The sequence below is a fragment of the Lonchura striata genome, chromosome 20 (genome assembly GCF_050655825.1).
Source record: "Lonchura striata isolate lonStrDom1 chromosome 20, ASM5065582v1, whole genome shotgun sequence".
Classification (NCBI taxonomy): domain Eukaryota; kingdom Metazoa; phylum Chordata; class Aves; order Passeriformes; family Estrildidae; genus Lonchura; species Lonchura striata.
The window spans coordinates 8,596,339-8,617,875 of NC_140722.1; the positions used below are offsets into that span (position 1 = coordinate 8,596,339).

Genomic DNA, 21,537 nt, shown 5'->3' on the forward strand with positions numbered 1-21,537 from the left:
CAGAGCTCCAGCTGTTGGGATTCCCCTCTGTGCCATGCACCCTCCCCTGCCTCCTTCCCTCCCTCCTGCAAAGCTTGGCCAGGTCCCGGCTCTCCAAGAGCTGGGAGATGGGGGCGGCAATAGCAGAGACCTCCCAGGTGGGCTGGGATGAAAGCTGGAGCAGGGAGCGCTTTGAAGATGAAAAGCACCCGTGTGTTCTCCCAGGACAGCCTCACATGGCACCGCAGCTCTCCCAGCACCTCAGGTGCCACTTGTGCCCCGTGGTCCCCATGCTCCTGATGTGTCTGCTGGGGAAGGTGACATTAAAACCACCAGCAAGCACCTGCACCCAGGGACCCCACCTGAACCCGGGCCTGCCGCAGCCTCCCTTCAGTGGCAGCCCCCCAGCAGCTGCTGGCCACAACAGCACCATGGGCCCCTTGACTGGGGCTTCCATCCAGCACTTGGGGTCCCCAGAAAAGCTGTCATAAAGATGAATTTGCCACCCCAGCTTGAATTCTGCACTGTTGTGTGTCCACACAGATCCCCTGCTTAGGGTGCAGGATCCACGTGAATTCTGCTGGGTTATTGTCAGGTCCAGCTGCCGGGAATGTGGAGGGCAGGATGTGGTGTCAGGACGTGGTGACAGGACATGAGGATGGCATCTGGCTGTGAGTCAGGCTGATTAAGTGCTCTGAGGAAGACACACAGACCCAGGGGATCCTTAATGACGGCACATGGGACACTGGGTGCCTCCCCAAGGAAAACACCCCGGAAACCAGAGGGTGACAGGGACCCAGGGCACTCGCCTGGGGACAGGCTTTGCCCTTGGGGAAATCTCTGAGGGAACCAGATCCTGGCTGGTGGCTGGGACCGGCTGTGCTGCCGGATTCCTCGGTGTGGTGTGTCCCAGGGCTTGGTCTAAATTTGTTGCTATTGCTAAGGAGAAAGGGGGGGGCACCAGTCCCCAGCCAGGCAAGGGCTGAGCAGCCACATGTCCCTTAGGTGCTGCCAGTCCTTGGTGCAGCTCTGGTGTCCCATGCCCTGCATGACTGGGACCCGACATGGCCATCCAAAGCCCAGTGTGCTCATGTGTGCATGATCCTGTGCATGCAGGATGTCTGTGTGTCCACGTGCACACGTTTCTGAGCAGCATTTTGATGTGCACACACAGATGAACACACAGCAGCCTTGTTCCCGAACCAGGAGTCTCCATCTGACCCCCAACCATGGGACTGCCAGCGTGAAACCCTGGCACAGACACATTCAGACACCCCAGAATGCCCCCCCGTTGCATGTCCCCGCTGGGGACAGCAGGACAGCCCCACACTGCCTATCACTTTCCCTGGCAGCTGCTTCCCGGTGGCTCCAGTTTCGCGGGGAGCACAGCTGAGGCCATCAGTTATTTCCAGAGAAGAGGGACAGCCGGGGAAATGTCCATCACCCTCTGTGCTGAGATTCCCCATGGGTGCCCCATGTGCAGGCAGGAGGTGCAGGCAGGCAGCCAGGACAGAAGGAAAACTGGCAGCACCGCCCCCCATGTTTTCCATTTTTTAATTATTCCCCACTGATGAGCATCTTCTGGAAGCGCCAACAACGTCACGTGCTTTAATCAGCGTTAATTAGCGGGTGCCTCGGGACAGTGATGAGGGCAGGCAGCAGGAGCCCCCCGCTGCTGCGTGCACAGCCGGTGTCGGTGCCAGCACCCAGCACCTTCCACCTCCCAGCCCCTTTAACCCACAGCCCCCTCCCCACCCACGACCCCCCAGCCCCTTCCTGCCAATCCTGGGGCCCTGCCAGCCCCTGCCACTGCAGTGCCTGCTCCTTCCAGAACTGGGCCATTGGCCATCCCAGGACTGGTCCCCAGGAAGGTCCCCAAGGTTCCCTCTGCTCATCCTGTCCTCTCTGAGAGCTGGAGAAACCCAGCTCCATTCCGTGAGGAGCACTGCCTGTTCTGCCATACATGGGGACAGTGGCTCGGGCCGTGTTTGGAAGGGGGCGGCCTGTGGCCCTCTGCATGGCTGTGTCTGAATAAAAGGTGAAGGAGGGACACCACCAGCCCCCCCGCTTATTGGGATTCCTGTCCCATCCAGCTCCTCTAATCCTGCAGGAAAGTGGGATGGTGGGGGATTTACAATATCCAAAATTAGTGAAAAGGCAAAGCCCACCTCGTGTCTGGGGTCCCTCTCACTGCACATGGTCCCAGGGGTTCTCAGAGCCCCATAACTGGGTGGGGTCTTGGAGCCCTGTCCCCAGGAAAGAACTCTGAGGCCCAGCAGAAATTTGGGGAGAGAAGTTGAGGTGAGATCAGAGGGTTTCCATAAGCTGGAGCCCACGTTGGCAGGTCTGGCTTTGTCCCACTCCAGCTCCTGCAGCTCCATCTCCTGCAGCGCCCTTCAGCCCTGCCCACGGTTCCTCCAGCATGGCGGTGGTGACACTGCAGACTTCTGAAAAATGGGATAAATGAGAATAAAAAATATACTCATGGTAAAGGTTCCCTGCAGCAGGTGGGGCATCCTAGCTGCTCCCAACCATCCCTTGTCCCGGACTGCTCTCAGAGCTGGCACTGCCACGGGCACGTTAGAAGCTGGTGGGCCGGATCATCATGCGGGTGCCCTTCAGGGAGTAGCTGGGCCCCTGGAAGTGGTGCCAGCGGATGCCGTTGAGCTTGCGGATGTTGTTCCGGGCCGGGTAGTAGATGCCATTCAGGTTGGAGAGGCCACAGGCATCGAACCACCATCCTGTAGGAAGGGAGAAGGGCGGGAAGGTGGCATCGCAGGCTGGCACCCATGGGTGCCGCATGGGGCTGTCCCCCTGCCTCACTCACCTCCCGAGAGCATCTGGGCACACTTGCAGAGACAGTTGTCGTTGTCGGCGTCACGGGTGCTGAATTGGGTGCCCTGCAGTGCCAGGCCACTCTGCTGCCCAGCAGTGCCACTGTAGTCCTGCAGCGACAGCCTGTGCCCGGCAGGAACACAGCCACTGTCACTGCCGGGGGGTCACAGAGCCCCCAGCACTGCTCAGGGGCTGCCATGAGCTGAACACAGCACAGAGGGATGTGGGCAGAGATCTGCAGCTCCAACTTGGCCTCCTGTCCTTGGCCTCTAAGAGTGGGAGTTGTGATATGCTGGGGCAGAGAGGACCCCCAAGTCTCCTCCAGTCCTCTTGCTGGGGTCAGCTCGGTGCGTGCATGGGATGGATGGTGCTGGGGATGTCTGGGGTCTGGTTCCACCTCCAGCCCAGCAGTGAAGGCCCCCACCTGCTTTTCACCCTCCTGCCCATGGCCAGGAGCACATGGTCATGGCAAGCTGAGCATTAGGAGCACAGCATCCCTTCGTGGACGTGGACAGCCTGGGGATGCCCAACACCCCTGGGAATGCCTGGTGGCCACAGCTGTGTCACCTCCCTTGCACCAACAAAGAACCTCAGTGCAAGTGCCCAAGTTGCTCCCACTGGGATGGCAAATCCCACTGCATTGATGCAATTTTATACATTAAAAATCTACTTCTCAGAAGCCCAGGGAGAGATGAAAGCGTCACAGCAATGTGCCTGGCACCTAGCACCATAACTACACCAGGACAACCCAGTGAAGCCCCGGGTGATCCTGCACCTCCCTGGGGCACCCCACCCAGCCCTTCCCCCTGGCCACAGTGCTTGGGGGCGGTCAGAGATGGGAAGTGCTGGGTGCCTCTCCCCTACCTGTAGAACTGCCGCTCGCTCCCCAGCTGGAATTTCCCGTAGTGGGCATACACCTGGCTGCCCTCCCAGTCCTGCAGCTCAACCCGCAGGGTGTAGGGCACCCGGCTGGTCAGCAGGTGCACGGCCTCATTCCCCAGCCAGTACTCCCCCGACGCGTCCCCGAAGCCCTGTGGAGCAGCAGGGTGGGTGAGTTCAGGGTGCCTGGGGGGCCCCGGGGTGTTGTCCCCCTCCCCGGTCAGGCACACACCTGCTTGTACTCCCTCCAGCTCCTCTGGAAGCTGAGGCTGCCGTTGGCACGAAGCTGGATGATGGTCCAGCCCCCTCTGTCCGTCTCCATGTCACAGTATGCCTGCAAGGGGAGCGAGGGACAGGCTGGGGGAGGCTTGGAGGGGGCAGCCAGGTGCATCCCTGCCAGGCTGGGCAGCTCAGCGTGGGTGCTCTATGGGTGCTAGAGCTGCCTGAGGGGCTGACGAGGGTGTGCTGTGCCCAGTGCCTGGCTAAGGGGTCTCTCCTCCCTCCATGTGGACAGGGCCTGGGGTCTGGTGCTTATAGGTCAGGGTGCCAAAAATCAGTTTTATGTCCCCATTTGGAAGGCTGTGTCAGCCCTGCTTTCATCCCGTGGGGGCTGCCTTCACCCCTGTGCAGCCCCCAAGGCTGGATGGGGTGGGGAAACTGCCCTGGGATGTGCCAAGCAACAGGGATCTGGTGTGGGGCTGGTGTGCACTGGGTGGGCAACACTCCGGGGTGCAGCAGGGAGCCCTCTCTGGACTGTGCTCACCTTTTTGGGCTCGCTGAGGTTGGCAATGTGCAGGGTGTAGATGCCACTGGCATGGATGCCCGCCCGGCGCACCTCAGCACAGTCCTGGAATTGTTGCTCCTGTCCAGGTGACGTGGCTGTGGCAGAGGGGACAGTGAGAAGGCAGAAACCGTGGTGGCCCTGAAGCCCTGCCTGGTTTTGCTGTTTTTCTCTCTCTCTTTGGATGCCTTTGTGCTCACAGATTAGTTTTTAATCTTCTGTGCCATCTCCTGAGGGCTGAGCAAGGCAGCTGTGCCACCAGGGCTGCTGCCAGCCTAAGCCCTGGGGGTTTGCCATGGCTGGGAATGGCAGCAGGCTATGGACCCACCCCTTGGGACTGCAAGCTCCTCCTTGGTTGCAATGAGTGGATAATTTACTGGTGTAAGGCGTTCCTGCCCATGGCAGGGCGTTGGAATGAGATGAGCTTTAAGATCCCTTACAACCCAAACCGTTCTACGATTGAATGATTCTATTATTTTTGAGGTGAAGTCACTCAAGCTGACTTGAGTGACTTGACACAGGGGGCACCCTGGCATGCTCCGGGGAGGACAAGGAACTTTCCCACTGCCCCCACCCTGCCCGCACACCCCGCTCACCTCTGCCCTGTGCGACGAGGCGCATCAGGCTCTGGACAGACTGGAGGAGCTGGAGCTGCTGGCGCTGGAGCAGGCTGGCGTTGGCACTGGCAGCCAGCAGCGTCTTTTCCATCTCCTCGATGGTGCCGCTCTGCCGGCTCAGCAGCCGCTGCAGCTTCTCCTTCTCTGAGTGGGCCCCCGCCAGCTCCGCCTGCTGCTTGGTCTCCATCTCCAGCACCCGCACCTCCAGGATGCTGAGAGTGGGATGCAGCAGTGATGGGGTGGCAGAGCAGTCCCAGCGTGTCTGCAGGGACCCATCGCTGTCCCCATGCCCTGCTGCACCCCCTGAATTGTACCCTCACTTCTGGGATGTGCCCAGCCATGGGAACCCAAAGCTCAGTGGCCGTGCTGGGGCTGTGCAAGCCCCTAGGGACCAGAGCCAGCACCTGGAGGGGTTCAAACCCCCTCAAAGTGCAGTGTGAGGTGGGAGACACCAGCCTCCCCGTGGGGTCCAAGGGCTGTGGGGTCCCTGAGCTGCCCCAGCCCCTACTTGTTTCTGTTCTGCAGCTTGTGGATCTCATTGGTCTGCAGCAGCAGCTGCTTCTCCAGCTTGGTGGTGGACAGGGAGTTCTCCTGGAGCTGCATCTCGATGCGCCACGTCTGATTCAGCACCTGCCTCGGGAGCAGAGGGGAATCTTGGCATCAGCAGCCGGGGCCACACCACACCTGTGGTATCACCAGGCCAGTCTCTGGCACACAGCCTTGGTACCTCCACCACTGTGTCACCTCAGGGCATTGCTTTTACCTGCAGACAAACTGTGCCACCCACCACAGTCCCAGGGTGGTGGGGACGTGGGGACACGCGTGCCATACCTGGGCCTCCACGTCGGTGAGCTTGCGGCTCTGCTCGGCGCTGCGGTTGAGGAGGGAGCTGCCAATCTCCAGCATGGCTGCGGTCTGGTTCTGCACTGCCGTCTGCTGCAGCTCCGCCATCTCCGGCTTCACGCTGCTCTGGATGTAGCTCTCCAGCTGTGCAGGGAAGTGAGGATGCAGGGGATCATTTGGGCACCTCTTCAGGTCCTGTCTCTCAGCATCCCAGCTGAGCCTGGCACCGCTGGGCACAGCCCCCGGGCACAGGCACAGCCCCCGGGCACAGGCACAGCCCCCGGGCACAGCCCTGTGTCCCCACAAGGCTTGACCCACCTCAGGCCCCTTAGAATCTTATCAGAGGACAGAGCAAGCTGAGCTGCTGCAGGGGAGGCTCCTCAGGCACCGGCTGCCAAGATTCCTGGGCTGTGGTACCAGCTGGGGCCTGGCATGGGCTTCTGTGTGCCCAGGTGTGCTGGCGAGTTGGGGCTGATGCCCAGCCAAGGTTGCCTGTGCCAAGCAGCCGGGCAGAGAGTGGCTGGCACTGGCATCAGCATCAGCTGTCACCCCCAGCCGCTGGGGATGTGCAGGGTGAGGGGACATCATCAGCCAGGGAAGGGGGGTGTCCGGCACCCGGTGCTGCTCCACCACGTGGAAGCGCTCGGGGCTGGGAAGAAGCTGGCTGCGAACACAGCTCGGACACAGCTGAGACGACGCATCCGCTTTCCCAGCCCGCGGGGGAGCCGCCTTTCCCAAAGGCTTTGCTATTTCTGGCAGCCCCGCCATGAGGTTCCCATTCAGCCGCTCCCCAGGGCGATGGCCTCGCTGGGGGCGCGGTCCCTCGGCGGGGCCACGGGGAGCGGAAGGGGCCGCGCTGCCGCCCACGCTGGGAAAGCAGCGGGGACAGCGGCTGCCCGGCTCCCTGCATCCCACAGATGCTGCTTCCCTGCAATGCCCTGCCTGGCTCCCCAGGGGTGCAGGCAGAGCCCCACATCCCCGTGCATCTTGTGGGGTTGAGGGTCAGAATCAGCAGGGTTGGGATGCTGCTCTCTGGGTAGGGTGGAAAGCAGGCAGCGGTGCTGGGATGTTCTGTGCCATGGTGGGAATGCAGCCATGGTGGGAATGTAGCAGTGCTGGGATGTTCTGCACCATGCTGGGAATGCAGTGGTGCTGGGATGTTCTGCACCATGGTGGGAATGCAGCCATGGTGGGAATGCAGCAGTGCCGGGATGTTCTGCACCATGCTGGGAATGCAGCCGGGATGCTTTGCACGGTGGCAGGCAGGCAGCAATGCTGGGATGTTTGGCACCATGGAATACCAGAATATTCAGCAGCATGGCAGGCAGCAGTGTTGGGATACTCAGCGTGGGAGTAGGGCCGGCAGTGGGCCAGGGCACAGGGTTCTGCACTTGTTTGGCATGACGAAATCTCACTGCTCCTTCCTCCTCCGCACCAGGCAGTGGCAAAACCATCACCCCACTGTGAGCATCCATGTGGGCAGGAGGGTCTCGGGGCAGGAAGGTCCCAGGGCTGACCATCCCAGCCTGCACCCGTTTCCCTGGGGATTTTCCCTCACAGGACACGCTCTCAGGGAGGAAGCAGGGAAAGGTCGGAAAGCCGCGTCTGGAAAACATTTCCCCGAGCTGAGGGATTGCTGGAGAGTTTCCCTTTAACCACGTCGTTAATCTTGTGGCTTCACAGGGCTTGGGGAGGCCTTTTCTCCCTCTCAATCTTGCTTTTTTAAAGTTTTTTTTTTAAAATAAACATATCTGTGAGCTGAGGGCAGAACATACCCACAGAAAAGGTCAAGCTGGCATGGGGAAGGCTGAGAGCCCTGGGATGGAGCCCTGGATCCTGGCCCCAGCAGCTCCCTGGGAGCTGGAGTGGGGCACAGTGTCCCCAGGCATGCCTGGCAGAGGGGACACAAGTGGGGCAGGCTCCGAGCCAAGGACAGGGAATCCGGGATGCCCCCTCCTTCATTTCATGGGTGCTGATGTGAGCTGTGCTCTCCTGGTCTCAGAGACTCATTTCTCTACCATAAGGGCAGAGGGAAAAGCTGTGCTGCTGTTTTGGTCACCCCAAAACATCACCGTGGAGCAGGAGGAAACTCAGCCACTCGCTGTCCCCATGCTGGGATCCCATTGCCTGCAGCTGGATCATCCTGTGCTGCCTTCTTGCAGCCACATCCTTCCCCTATGCCCCACTTCCTATCCTGCCCTGGCATTTCTAAACATTTCACAAGCACCAGCTCGGGAATCCCTGAGGCACAGGTGGGTGGAAAACCCTTCACCTGCTCCCCCCACAGCTGCACACATTGCAGGCTGAGCAGCATCAGCCCCTGTGCCTCAGGCACCTCAGAGCTGCCAAAATGTCACTGCCTCGCTGGAGACCCCATCCCACCCCAAGTTCCCCCCCAGACCCAGCGGCACCATCAAGTGTTTGTGTTTGAACTAAAATTAATTCCTCTTGAGACAGAAGCGGCTGATGTGCCCTTGTGTGCTGGGTCCTGGCCATGTCTCTACCAAGGGGTGCTGAGTGGGGAGGGTGGGCCAGCCCCCAGTGCCATGGATGGGGGTCCTGGGGGAGGTCAGTGCTGGAGAGGCCTGAGGGGACCTGGAGAACCTCTTGGGTGTCAGGAGACCTCACAATTTCTCAGCATCCTGCAGGGCCCCCCATGCCAGGGCAGAGCAGACAGGGATGCAACGTTGTTTACGATCTGTCCCTGAACCCAATGCCTCTTTTGAGCCCTCGTTTGTTTGTTCAGGGCTGGAGTCTGACCAAAACAAGCGTTCTTGGGCAGCTCTGCTGAAATTTGGGAAGCTGAAGAACAACAGCAAAAAACATAGCTGCAAGCTGCCTCTAAAAGGAGAGAGCCATGCTGCAGGATGGAGCTGGATGGGATGGGATAGGGTGGGGTGGGATTGTTGTGATGGGATGGATGGATAGAACAGGATGGGGATGGGGAAGGAATGGGGCACTGGCTGCCCAGTGCTCCACTGCCTTGTGCTCCCTGGGACTGTGGTGAGGGGCATTGCTGCCCACTGCTGCCCAGATGTGCAGTCCCAATTTGCCTGTGGCTGTCTGCTCTGGACAGGGACCCTGGTCCCCTGCCCTCATCCCTAGAGCTGGCCTGGGCACACAGGGCACAAAGACCACAGAGCACAGGGACACCAAGGCAGAGAGCCGAGGGCACAGGGACCCCAGGACTTCTGTGCACCCAGCAGACCCAGCAGGTTCCACAGTGACAGAGATTCAGCACCACCAGCCAGGTTGTCACTGGCCCTGCTGACCCCTCTGCAACACTCTGGGCTGGTGTCCAGCAGAGCCACGGTTCAGCATTTTCCCAGCTCTTGAGGAATTTGTTCTCTAAGGATGGCTGAGGGGACAAGGAACAATGTCCTGCACGTCCCTGCTGCCTGCACTGTCCCCCACAGCCGGGGTGGCTACCCAAGCAGCACGGCTGGCATGGGCCATCCCCGGGACCCCCACTCAGCGTGGTGGCCCCATCCTGATCCCCGAGTGCTGCAGGGGCTGGGCACGGGGACATCACCCAGGAAATGGGACTGCAGAGGCACACAGGTCCCATTACAGCCTGGTGGGACACCACAGGACACGCATGTGGCTCTGCTGGGTCGGTGACAGCTGGGGACAAGCTGTTTCCCCTCCCATTAGTGCAGGCACCCAGTGTTCCTGGCATGGCTGTGGGGTTCAGGGCCCCCCAGGGATGTGTCCCTTGGGATGAGCTATTCCTGGGTCTGACGCAGGCAGTTGTGCTCAGCTGCTGGGGGCTCCAGGAAGGAAATGCTGCTTCCTGCCTCAGGCACTGGGGACGGGGAGAGCCAGTGGGGGCTGGGGGTGGCAACCCTGTGGGTACACAACCCCTCTGGTACTGCTCCCACTACACAGCACCCACAGGCCACCCAGGAACCATGGGTCCCACACAAAACCTCACCAAGTGCTGGGAGCTTTTGTAAAGCCTGTAGGAGGGAAAATTATTAAGCTGGAGAGATTTCGGTGACCCCTGCCCTTGGGACCCTCTCCCTACCACTGGCCAAAGCCCTTCCCAGTCTCCTCACCCAAACTTGGAATACTGATCCCCAAGGGATGCTTGGCACTGCTAACCCAGCAAGGACCATGAGGAACCCTATGGCAAGGATGGACAGGGAATACAGCCTCAATGGGAAGTGCTCTGGGCACCCATGAGCCGCAGCACCTGCAGAACCTGCAGCACTCATGCCCTCCATGCAGACAGTGCTTGATGCCAGCTGCACACCTGCGGATAAAGGCTGACCTGGATGCCCACAGCTGTGCCACAGGGATGCCGCAGGAGCGAGTGCTGGACACAGACCCCTGCCCACACCGCCCATCCCTCACCCTACCTTCAGCAGCCACTGGGTGCTGTTCTCCAGGATCCTCTCGAGGTGCCGCAGGCGCTGGGCAGCCCCGTGCCCGCCGGTGCCGGCCGGCGAGTCCCGCTGGAGCAGCACATGGGCCGGGCCGGGGGCGGCGCCGGGGGCGGCGGGGCAGGGCAGGGGCTCGGCCTCGGGCAGCACGAAGGTGTAGCTGCAGCGGCCGTGCTGCACGCGGTGGGAGCGCCGGCGGCCGCCGCCCTCCGCAGCCCGGCGCGGGGCTCCGGCGGCGCACAGAGCCGTCGTGGCGCAGGTCAGCGCCACGAGGCCGAGGCCGAGCGCCCGCATGCTGCGGGGGTCCCCGCGGGACCGGGCTGCCGCGGCGGGGGATGCTCCGTGCCGGGGTGGGTCAGTGGGCGCTCGCCGCCGCGTCCGACCGCGGCGATTTCGGCATTTCCTCCCTCTGAGCCGGCGCTGGCCGCCCCGGGCTTTTATCGCCAGCCCTCGCAGGGGGAGAGGGGAGAGGAAAAAAAAAAAAAAAAAAAAAAGAAAAACAAAGGAAAAAATCTGTTTAAAAACAATACTTCTATCTTTTTTCTTTCCTCTGAGTCCACTGCGGGGAGATCAAGTTTCACACGTGATCTATAAATGTCTCTCTCTCTCTCTCTCACACACACACGCACACACACTCAGTCGCACACGCAGCCCCCTCCCTCCCCCGGGCGTTCTCTGCAGAACTCATTGCACGTCCCGGGGTGGACAGCGCCACGGCAGCACCGAGCCCTCCCACCCCCGGCCCTGCACCCCGAGAGTCCCCCCGATCAGCACCGGCTGGGATGCACCACGCCCAGGCACCCCCATCCCAGGCAGCGCAGCTCCCTCCCGAGTCCCGGCTATTTATAATGCCCGCCGGAGCCAGGCCTGCATTTCGCTGCTCTGGCCATGGGATGAGCCCGTGGGGACCAGGAGGAGGGCGGGCTGTGTCCCAGGCAGAGCTTGGCAGGACACAGCCACACTTTGCACGCCCAGAGCCCAGGCCGGGGGTTTGCCAGCAGCTGATGACTCCGACCAGAGCTGGGGGTCAGCACGTCTGGCAGCCCAAGGACTGGGACGGGTCTAGGCTGTGTCCCCCAGGAGGAGACAATCCCGGTGCTGGGGACAGGCTGCCAAGGGGATGTCCAAGCGTCTTAGCAGAAGGGGATTTTCTCCAAAAAAAACCCCTGGTGGTTCCCAGTCTTGTGGAATGGCAGTCCCAGTGTCACACTGGCTGCTCGTCCCAGTGCTGGCTCAGACAATGAGAGATGCTGGTGGTACTTTAAGCAAAAACTTGAAATAAAATCTTTCCCCAGTGCCCCAGTACTGGGGGGCCGGGGCAGGGTGTCCCCCCACAGGGACCCAAGCTGCCGAGCTGTGGAATACAGAATTGCACCGTGGCCACAGCCAGCATCCCAGACCCCATCCGGCAGCAACTCGTGGGAATGGGGAAAACAGGGACGCGGGAGCGATGCCGGGGGTTTAATCCATTTATTTGTCATGAAGCGATGGGAGGAGGTGCTCCGGAGCGTTGTGCCGGCTCTGGGGCTGGCTCGGTGCTGACACCCAGCGCTCCCGTCCTGAAGGGTCTGTGCAGCCCCCGCAGCCTCCACACCCCCGGCCAGCCCCGGCCTCTCGCTGCTCACGCTCAGGGCAGGGACGGGGAGTTCGCACCTCGGCAGTGCCCGAACGCAGAGCTGCCGGCGGCTGGACAGCGATTTGAGCACACAGTCACGCCTGGGGATGGCTGGGAGGGGTTGCAGAGCTGCTTCCAACACATCCCAGTTTGGGGATGCAGGACGTAGGAGCATCCCCTTCCTGGGCTTGCACTTGCACTGTGCATGTCCCTGTCCTAGACAGACACAGTCACCCCAAATTCCTGTGCCCACATCCAGCTGGGAGAGAAGCTCTTTGAGCTTCTCTGTGAGCCTGAGGAAGACAGGATTTGGCCCATGAGGGTGCTGTGTGCTGGGCTGGCATGATCCCAAGAAGGGTTGTCAGTCTGGAGGTCCAGCTGCCCTCCAAGCCCCAGGAGAGCAAGATTTGGCCCTGGGTTTTGCTAGTGGGGATGCTGAGCACCCGGCTGGGCTGCTGTGGGCAATGGCACAGTCCCCAGTGGGGTCGCCCCAGGAGTCCTGCTGCTTCCCATTCCCGTGGCTGAGGATGGGGGGACACTTTTCAGCACCTGGAGCAGCTCAGTGGTGCACTGTGCCCCTCAGCACTCCCATAAAACCAGGACCCTGTGGAGCCAGGGCATCTCCCAGCCCTGGGGAACAGTATCTAGGCAGGCATCAGCTTCATTAGCAGGGTCCAACCCCGGTCTAACCCCATCCCACCCATCTGGAGGAAGGGATGGAGCAGGCTAGGGAAGAGGGAAGACCAGAGGAATAAAGGAGCCACCCCCTCCCCAAGCCCTAGGGCTTTGCTTTGGACATTGCAAATTAGATTTTCTGAAAAGGAAATGTTTTACACGCCATAAATTGTCTCAAAAGGAAAGGGGGATGGGGGGGCAGAGAAAATTGTGCAATGTTTTTTTCTTTTGGTAGATGGAAAACCAGGGGTGATGTGGCTGGAGCACCGTGGCAGGAGTTGGCTGGGAGCTCCTTCCATGGTGCCCCAGCTCCCGCGCTGGTGCCCGCTAGGTGCCCGTGTGCCTTTCTGTCTTCGGCTTCTTCTGTCTCTTTTTGCCTTTATTTTTGGGTTCGGTTTTCTCTGCAACAGAAAAAGGAGAAGAAAAGGAGCGCTCGCTCATTGGCCAGGCAACGTGATCTGACCTGAGCCCCATCCATGGGACGCTGATCCCATATCCTCAGGGTGTTAGTGCTGGACCCAGTTTCTGATTTTGGGGACCCCAGAGCCCTCTCCCAGTCATGAAACAGCAATGTGGGTCTGTAGAGGGTTTGGATGTGCTGATGGCAAGGGCAGAGGGACACTGGCGTGCTGTCCCCACATCTCCCATAGCTGGACTCTCAGACCTGGTACCCCAAAATCCCTAGGGATGGGGTGGGGCAGCTCAACCCAAGCAGAAGCTGCCTGAAGGAACCCCAGCTCCTCTCTGAGCAAGGACTGTGGGTACTGGAGAGGGGCAGTGGCTGTACCAACCCCCCCAAGCCATGGCACAGCTGTGCTCAGCTCTGCCATGATGTGGGAGCCTGCCCACCACCATGGGACCTAGACAGCCCCTGGGAGGATTTGGGCATGGTGGGGAGCAAGGTGGCTTTGGAGTTCATCCTTACATAGGTGCTAATTCTCTCTCCATGTATGGATAGTCCCCATCCCAGTGGCACAAGCAATGTGCTGGTGGAGCCTGGCTGCACCCCAGATCAACCCACTGCCAGCTTTCCAGGGTCAGGCTGTTGGAACCCAAACCTTTGCTCACCCCGAGAAGCTGCCACACACCCTCCAGCTGGCCAAGGTGCTGCTGCTGAGACACCAAAGAAACAGGGATTCAGGATAAACCCTGCTGTGCTATGGGCTCCTCTGGGAGGGGGAGTCCATGCTACAGATCAGAATGGTTGCCCCAAAAACTGGGCAGCTTTGTTGGTCCTTGCCCCCCTGCACCCACTCCAGTTAGAGCCACATGGAGGGGGTTCAGTGGTGTGAGGGGCACAAGGGACCATGACTGTCCCCGGTGCTGCGTGTGCCAGCGCTGTTGTCCCCAGTCCCTTCTGAGGGCTCCAGTTCTTGTCCTGCCTGGCTCTGAAACGCTTTTTCTCAGCTCTGATCTCCAGACAGTTGCCACCCACAAAGGAGAGGGCACGGCACGCACGCCAAGCGTCTGGAGAGCGGGACAGACACCCAAGGCAGATTTACAGCAGTGCGAGGGGTTTGTGCCACAGCCAAGCGTGGCAGCTTTTCCCTTCCAGCCGCCTGGATGGCTCAGAAGTGGTGGCACAAATCTCTCATCACACGGTCGGGTTCGGCTGCCTGCCTTGGCTCGCCTGGGCTGGGGGTGTCTCAGATGCATCAAGTGAACTCCTCGTCCTCCTCCAGCATCTGGATCCCATAACCCAGCACTTGGCCAGGCGGGCAGGAGCCTGGGAGCGAGGGCAGACACACGCTCTGCCGTGGCAGGGACTCCGAACAGCCTGCCCAGGAGTGGGAGACATGGAGGGGCTGCTCTCTCCTGAGTGGGTTGCTTGGGGGGCACTCATGGATTCCTTCTGGTGGGCAGGAGCAGGCCTGTCTCTGAAGCTTATCCCTGATAGGAGCCTCAATAGTAGAGTCCTGCCAGTCCCTAAGCCCACCACCGTAGCCCCACGGCTTCCAGCTTGCAGGAGCACAGGCAGAGACAGGAGGCCAAGCACTTTTCTGGGGTGCCAGTGCCTTCTCAGTAACTTCACAAGATGAGGTGCCCCTGAAACACTGGCACAATAGTCCCTGCCAGTGGGACCTGCTGTGTGCCAGTCAGGGCAGGGCATGGGCACGGTGCTCCAGGACACAGTGCTCCGGAGCAGCCTGTCCTCCCACATTAAATTTCTTGCATCAAACTGTCACCAGCTCTGCGGGTCTGGAGCTGCCACACACCAGCAGGGAGGAGAACATCCTCAAAATCGAAGCCACCTGGCACCCCAAAGATGTGAGTTGAGACCTGGGTGGGGAAGGGAATCAGCTCCTTTGCACTGTCAGCAGGAAAATATTACTTATGATTGATGCTGCTGGGATGAAACCTCTCTCCTGGCTCTGTGGCCCTCGCCCAGCACGCACGTCCTCTGCTGCTGCCCCCCTTCTTCATCTTTTTTCTCTCCACCCTCACAGCCCTGTCCTCTCTGATCCCCGCCACGCTGGCGGTGCCGGCCAGCTCATCCCACGGCGCAGTGATCCCGCAGCTCCGAACCGCAACCCTCGGTGGCTCAGATCTGCTGCCAGGCACTTCACATCGGTATCTCATGCATCCCCCTTTCTGCCAGTTATTAAGTGGAGATTTATTAGGGTAACTTCAGTCCAGAAGCCTGCATCCAAAAATGACATCAGCCACGTCCTGGTTCCCATCGCCAGCCCTGCACCCGTGCACGCACCGCCCGGACAGACCCTGCAGCGTGTCTGGTGTGTGAAAAGTGGGGAGATCCCTGAGCCAGGGAGCCCCCAGCCTGGGAATGAGTTGGGGGGAAGTGCAGGGACATGAGTGAACATCTGGCCAGATGAGCCATGGAGGGGCACTGTGCCCTGGGGTGTCTCCCAAAACTTTTGCCATCAGCAATCCTCTGGGTGATGCCCTCCTGCTCTATGAGCATTTCAGCTTTTAGGGAGCTCAGAGGATTTTGCAGGAGCCTCCTCTATGTCTCAACCCTCCTTACCCACAGCTGCAGTACAGAAAGCCTCCCTTCACGTCGTGGCAGAATGGGAGCTGGAGCTCGGCAGCCTCATCCCACCACGGCGGTTCGTGCCAGTGCCCAGCCCAGCCCAGCCCAGCATGGTAGGGGACACTGGCTCGTCCCAGGCAGTCTCGGGAACTGCCAGGTGGGAGCAGCCAGCCCTAGGGCTGCTCAGCACATGTGCCTGAGATGACGGCTTTACCCAGAATTTCAAAATGCTTGGGAGATGATGACAGCACGGTTCGCCGGCCACTGCCAGATCCCTGCTGCCATCGTCCTCCCGCAGCACCCCTCGGGCTCACTCTGGGGGGACGCGAAGCTGTCCTGAGCCCCTGTGGCACGGTGCTCACCTCCCGGGCAGTGCTTCTTCATGCGGCACCTCCTGGTCTCCAGCAGCGCGGGGCAGGCGGTGCCCTCCTCTCGGGCAGCCTCGGGCACCTCCCGCACCCGCGTCTCCACACCCCACCTGCAGCCGCAGGTCCGGCTCTCGTGGGTACAGGCGCTCCACTCGCTCCACGGGCCCGGCTCGCACGTCTCTGCAGGGACAAGGACAGGGACAGAACGGACCGGTGACCCCTCGGAGCCAGGCACGTCGCCGGGGACGGCGGGCGCGGGGTGCGGGCGCTGCTTACCTTGGCACTCGCGGGTGCCGGGCTGCGCCGCGGTGCCGGCGGGACACTGCCGAAAGCACTGGCCCTTGTACAAGTAAAACTTGTCCTTGCACTTCATGCAGAAGTCTCTGCTGAAGCAGCTCTCGCAGCTGGGCGACCTGCACTCTGCCGGGAGGGACGGCCGGTCAGCCCGGGACACCCCCGGCACCCACCGGGGACCCAAAACCTGCGGGGTCCAGGCTGAGGCTCTGGGCAAGGGCAAAGGGGACGAAGCCCTCCCAACCCGGCTGCCCCTGGATCCAGAGCCACCAGGGATGCTGCGGCAAATGAAGCCACCGCCCTTCCCGCAGCGCTGGGACCCGCAGGGTGGCGAGGGGAGCGTGGGCACTGGTAGGAGCAGGGGGACCCCGGCTGGCGCGGGACGTACTTGTGCATCTGTTGACCTCCAGACCCCGCACACCAAAGTAGCCTGGGGGACAAGTGTGCACGCACATCCCGTACTGGCGGATGCCGTCCCTCCAGATAAGCAGGAAGAGCCGGTGGTGGCAGGTGATGCAGCCGTTGTCCTCAGAGCACAGGACGCAGCCCGTGCAGTTCTCCAGCAGGCCAGCACTCGCTGCAGGGACAAATGGAGGAGAGGGGCTGTGGCAGAGGTGCTGAGGGGGATTCCAGCCCCGTGGTAGCCCCTCTCTGACACACCATGGTGACAGTGCTGTCCTGTCTCCCTGCAAATGCCACCTCACCTCCCTCTGCTCCTCAGATCCCCACCTCTGTCCACGCTGCATTGATGGCCTCCATCACTCCAAGATCCAGGCTGAGGGTTTTCCCTATGCCCAGCACTGCCCATGGGTGACAGGCTGAGCCACACCCCAAGCCAGCCTTGCCCATCCCGTGGGAAGCGGAACAACCACTGGGTCAGCGGGTAGAAATATGATCTGACCTGGATTAATCAGTTAATACCTCTCAAGTGTCAGAGGACAAAGGGCGTTTTGGATGCACTCAAGAGGAGCTGAGAAAAGAATCTGCTCGAGAACCTCTGCTGCCTCCCTGGCTGCCTGTGCTGTACTCCCAGCCTGTGGGAAGGTGATTGACCCTGAATTGGGTGACCTCTGTTCCCAGGGACAAGGACAGGGTGACAACATCCACCAGGCCAACTGCTCCTGCTCTCTGAGCCCACAGAAAAGCCACAAAAGGGGCCACTGAATTCCTGCATGCAGGCATCCAATACTTTCACCATGCCCCTTTGTTGGGAACTGTTTGCTTGGTACCACAGCCTGAGCAGCAGTGACCATGCCAGAAGCCCTGGTATGGCATGCTTAGGACCTGGGCTCTATAGAACCACAGAATCACAGAATGGTTTGGGTTGAAAGAGAGACCTTCAAGATCATCCCAAACCCCCTGCCATGGGCAGGGACACCTTCCACTACGCAAGGTTGCTACAAGCCCGAGGCAGCTGCTGGGTGCTGCCCTGGGAGGAATGCGTGGCACTGGTCCCTCTGACCCCAGAAGCTGCATCAGAAGGGTCCCGTGGCTGTGGGGCTGGGGCAGAGGCGCTGGGAACCGGGGAAATGCTGGCAGAGGATTCTGTCAGACGATGATGGCGGGCGGTGCCTCGCAGCCCCGTGTGCTGGTCCCTGGCACAAACCAGTCCACGATGCCCTGGTGCCATGCAGTTGTCCCCAAGCTGGCTCATCCCAGAGCCTTCTCTGGGACGCACTGTCTGGGATGGCAGCACTGCCAGAAGCCCTCATTAGAGCTGCGTCTGCTGGGAGCGCTAACGAAGCACCTTGGATCCATTAAGTTGTTATGGTCTCCGTTACATATTTACCAAACGCTGACAACATTTGTGTTCCTGGCTGCAGCTGGAGTGGCTTCCCTGGAGACCCGTGGATTTACGAGCCTCTTTCCCTTCCCTAATTTTTTTTTTTTAATATTTAGGGGTTTTTTTTGCTGCTCTCCTTCCACTTCCAGCCAGAGCAAAGAAGATGGGGAGCCCTGGATGGGCTCTGGGGCCTCCTTCCTCTCACTGGCTTTAGAAATAATTCCACTATGTGGAGCTGGGAGAAGTGGGGTTGTCCTCCTCCACTCCACAGTGACGCTGGCATGGCACACACATCTCTGCCACCAAGAGTGACACTGGAAGCCACCACAGAGAACAACAGAAACCGTGGGCTTGGGGATTAGGAACAAGAAGTGGGTTCATCTCCTCCTGTCCAGTGGTGATGGCAAAGGACAGGGATGGGCACAGGGCATGGGGAACAGTGGGTACTTGAGCTTGCTGGACATGGGTGTGACGTCCCCCATCTCTGCCCACCCTACGCCCAGTCCTGCAGGGCACCATGAGTCCTGGGGGAACGGGACTGCCCGGACCAGAGCTCCCAGTGGCAGTAGGGAGGCTGTAGGGTGCTGCAGCATCTTTTGTGGCTCCTGGACCCTGTGCTGGCTTTTCTGTGCAGGTTATCCCAGGGTATATAACATGTCTGGGGTGTGAAGCCACAGCCAGACCCCCAGGCTGCCAAGACCTGAGGCCTTTGGAACATTGTGCTACCCAGCAGGAAGCAGTGGTAGCTGGAGCCCCTCTTGGTGCTTGGTCATTTCACATCAGGGGTGTTTTGGCCACCAGCCTGGCCACCCACATCACCACACACACCTACTGCCTCTGCATGCCTTTAACAAGGAACAACTTCAAGGGAATCTCTCCAGGCCCCAGCCCTGAAAGCCCTGGTTCTGGAAGGTCCTGCCCCTACCCTAGCACATGTTGGCCCCAAAACCAAGGCATTCCTGGCACAGAGCTGAGAACCAGCCCTGGACCCACTCCACACAGCCAGCTGGCACTGCCTGGCACTGTCCGGTGAGGGACATGAGCCAGTGCCCAACGGAGGGGGCATGTACCTCGGCACAGTCCCAGCACACCCTGCCCTTGCCCAGGCACTGAGCAGTGGTTCAGCTGGTGCCTCTTCCTGGGGAAAGGATGGGGCAGGGGACAGGCAGTGCCTGCCGTGGCTCTGAGCATCCTTCCAGGAGGTTTTACTCCTAAGGTACCTAATGTGCTATGTAGAGAAAGGAAATATCTGGATATCAGCCCATTTTGTACTATCCCCACTGTGTCTGGCTCTGCTGGGGTTTGCAGAGCTGGTCCCAGTGCCAGCCAGTGTCCCTTGTCTCCTGCCAGCCCCAAAGGCAGGGCTGGCACCGGGCAGGAGTGCTATGGGGCTGCACTCTGGATCTTCCCAAGCCAGCCCCGAGCCACGCACCCAGAGGGGAACACAGACGGTCCCCAAGGGGGCTCAAGGCGAGGGGTTGGGGTTATGCTGGTTCCTGGCACCTCCAGCCCTGCTTCACAACTCCTCCCTGCTCTGTGCAGGCAGGACAGGCAGCCTGGTGTCCCAAAGCCACCCCGCAGGACCCGGGCGGGACAAGCCCACTGTGCACACTGTACCTTGCTTCTTCCACCGGTTCTGCGTGAGCATTTCCATGGAGCTGATGAATAACAGCAACATGAATATTATCCACTGCATCTGGGCAGGAGTGATGTCGGACAGGGGAGAAATCAAATCATCCAAGCGGCTGGCGGGCTCGGCTCCTGCCAGAGCCGGTGAGGGGTGGTGGGAGGGCGACGAGCGGCTCCGGGCTCACACCATCCCAACACGAGCTTCGGACACACAGCCACGCTTCAGGGCAGCTTGAGCCGGCGACTGTGGGGCAGGCTGGGGTTGTCAGGCCCGGGGAGTGCTCATGGTGGCGGGGAAGTGCCGGCTGCTCCGGGGAGCTCTGCCTTTATAGTCAGTGTCAGCCCCCTCTCCTCACCCTCCCTTTCAAAATAATAATAATCCTGGAAAAAAAAAAAAAAAAGTAAAAAATCCCCCAGCAGCAACAAAGCGACTGGCAAACGCCCTGGCTGGATCCCCCCGGAGCACTCCAGCCACCACCTCGGCTGGGAACCGTCCCGCCGTCCCGCCGCGGTCCGACTGTCCCGCTGCCATCCCAGCGCCGGGGTCACAGCGAAGCCCCCTGCGATTTTGGGGGGGTGGAGCCAGGGGGGTGACGCTGCCTGCGCCGGCCCCACGGCACAGCCCCCCGGTTCAGCCCCCCGGTTCAGCCCCCCGGCTCAGCCCCCCGGCTCAGCCCCCCGCTTCAGCCCCCCGACTCAGCCCCCGGTTCAGCCCCCGGTTCAGCCCCCGGCTCAGCCCCCGGCTTAGCCCCCCGGCTCAGCCCCCGGTTCAGCCCCACGACTCAGCCCCCGGTTCAGCCCCCCGGTTCAGCCCCCGGTTCAGCCCCGGCTCAGCCCCCCGCTCCGAGTCCCCGCAGGGCCAGGGGGGCAGTGACAGCCCCCGGGCAGGGCCGAGCCCCCCGGGCAGGGCCGAGCCCCCCTCTCGCCGGGAGCCGTCGTGGGTCTCCGGCAGCTCCGGCGGCGGCTGCGGGTCTGCCCCGGCTTGTCCCCAGCATTGCAGCTGACTCTGATTTTCCGAGCGCTTCTTAACTCACCTCCCTCCGAGCTGCGGGAGCGAAGCTGAGCCGAGCTGAGCTGTGCCAAGCTGTTCCAAGCCAAGACGAGCTCGCTGCGTTCTGGGCTCCCATGCGCCTGTCCACACCCCTTATCCCATATCGTGCTCCCCAAAACCCACCCTAGGGGCTGTGTTTGAAGTGGGGTGCAGGACAGGAGGGGGACACCTCACTAGCCAGGTACCCGAGGTGACCTACAGGCGCAGGTCCCCATCCTGGGACCCCCACGTGCTCGTCCCGTTGTCCCAACCCTGTGCCAGGAGCCATAGCCCGGAGCAGCCTGGTGACCTCCAGCCAGGGCTCCAAGGCCACCGGCCACCAGTGAGAGCCTCAGTGAGAGAACATTCACTCCTGTCATCACCACGTGCAAACCAGCACACGGTGCCCCTCTTCTGCCCTCACAGGGGGCACAGAGAAACTTTCTGGAACCACAGGACCCCTCTGAGCACCCTGGGGGAGATCATCATCTACCTGCTCATCCCATATGCCAAAAAGCTGCAGGGCTCCTTTCTACCTGGGATGTTTTGGGTCTGCATTGCCTGGGAGGGACAAATGGACTGAGGACCAGCAAGCTCATTGCACCAGAGTAGCCACCCACAGGGCTGCAGTGGACGTGTCCATCGGTGTCCTGGGGTGTCCAGCCATGCCCAGGGACAGTACATTGGGGTTACTCTCCTCTATACCCCTCAGATTTCTCCCTCCTGTTTCCCTTCTCTCCCCCAGCCCCTCTGAGCCTCTCTCCCCACCTCTCCCATCCGGCACTGCTGCATTTCATTCCTGAAGGGTTAATGATCAGACAACAAAGGAGCC

The 21,537-nt window shown here is 60.9% G+C and overlaps 2 protein-coding genes across 4 annotated transcripts; both read right to left on the bottom strand.

The window, feature by feature from the left end:
- Window positions 1-1,518: 1,518 nt before the first annotated feature.
- On the bottom strand, window positions 1,519-11,036 carry ANGPT4 (angiopoietin 4). 2 transcript variants are annotated; one of them, XM_085557804.1, is made up of 10 exons: window positions 10,296-11,036; window positions 5,923-6,078; window positions 5,600-5,721; window positions 5,071-5,303; window positions 4,457-4,572; window positions 3,926-4,027; window positions 3,679-3,845; window positions 2,807-2,937; window positions 2,517-2,720; window positions 1,519-2,426 (listed from the first exon to the last, which is right to left on the bottom strand). In XM_085557804.1, the coding sequence occupies exons 1-9, from the start codon at window positions 10,611-10,613 to the stop codon at window positions 2,560-2,562; spliced, it is 1,506 nt and encodes a 501-aa protein (XP_085413930.1). In that variant the 5' UTR covers window positions 10,614-11,036; the 3' UTR covers window positions 1,519-2,426; window positions 2,517-2,559. The 2 variants fall into 2 exon arrangements, with proteins under 2 accessions (XP_085413930.1, XP_021383077.1); XM_021527402.3 differs by having other exon boundaries at window positions 1,519-2,720; window positions 10,296-11,035.
- A 429-nt stretch (window positions 11,037-11,465) lies between these two features.
- On the bottom strand, window positions 11,466-20,810 carry RSPO4 (R-spondin 4). 2 transcript variants are annotated; one of them, XM_085557836.1, is made up of 6 exons: window positions 20,154-20,321; window positions 19,664-20,056; window positions 16,652-16,840; window positions 16,246-16,389; window positions 15,964-16,149; window positions 11,466-13,010 (listed from the first exon to the last, which is right to left on the bottom strand). In XM_085557836.1, the coding sequence occupies exons 2-6, from the start codon at window positions 19,740-19,742 to the stop codon at window positions 12,937-12,939; spliced, it is 672 nt and encodes a 223-aa protein (XP_085413962.1). In that variant the 5' UTR covers window positions 19,743-20,056; window positions 20,154-20,321; the 3' UTR covers window positions 11,466-12,936. The 2 variants fall into 2 exon arrangements, with proteins under 2 accessions (XP_085413962.1, XP_021383076.1); XM_021527401.4 differs by lacking the exon at window positions 20,154-20,321 and adding an exon at window positions 20,710-20,810 and having other exon boundaries at window positions 11,474-13,010.
- Window positions 20,811-21,537: the final 727 nt, after the last annotated feature.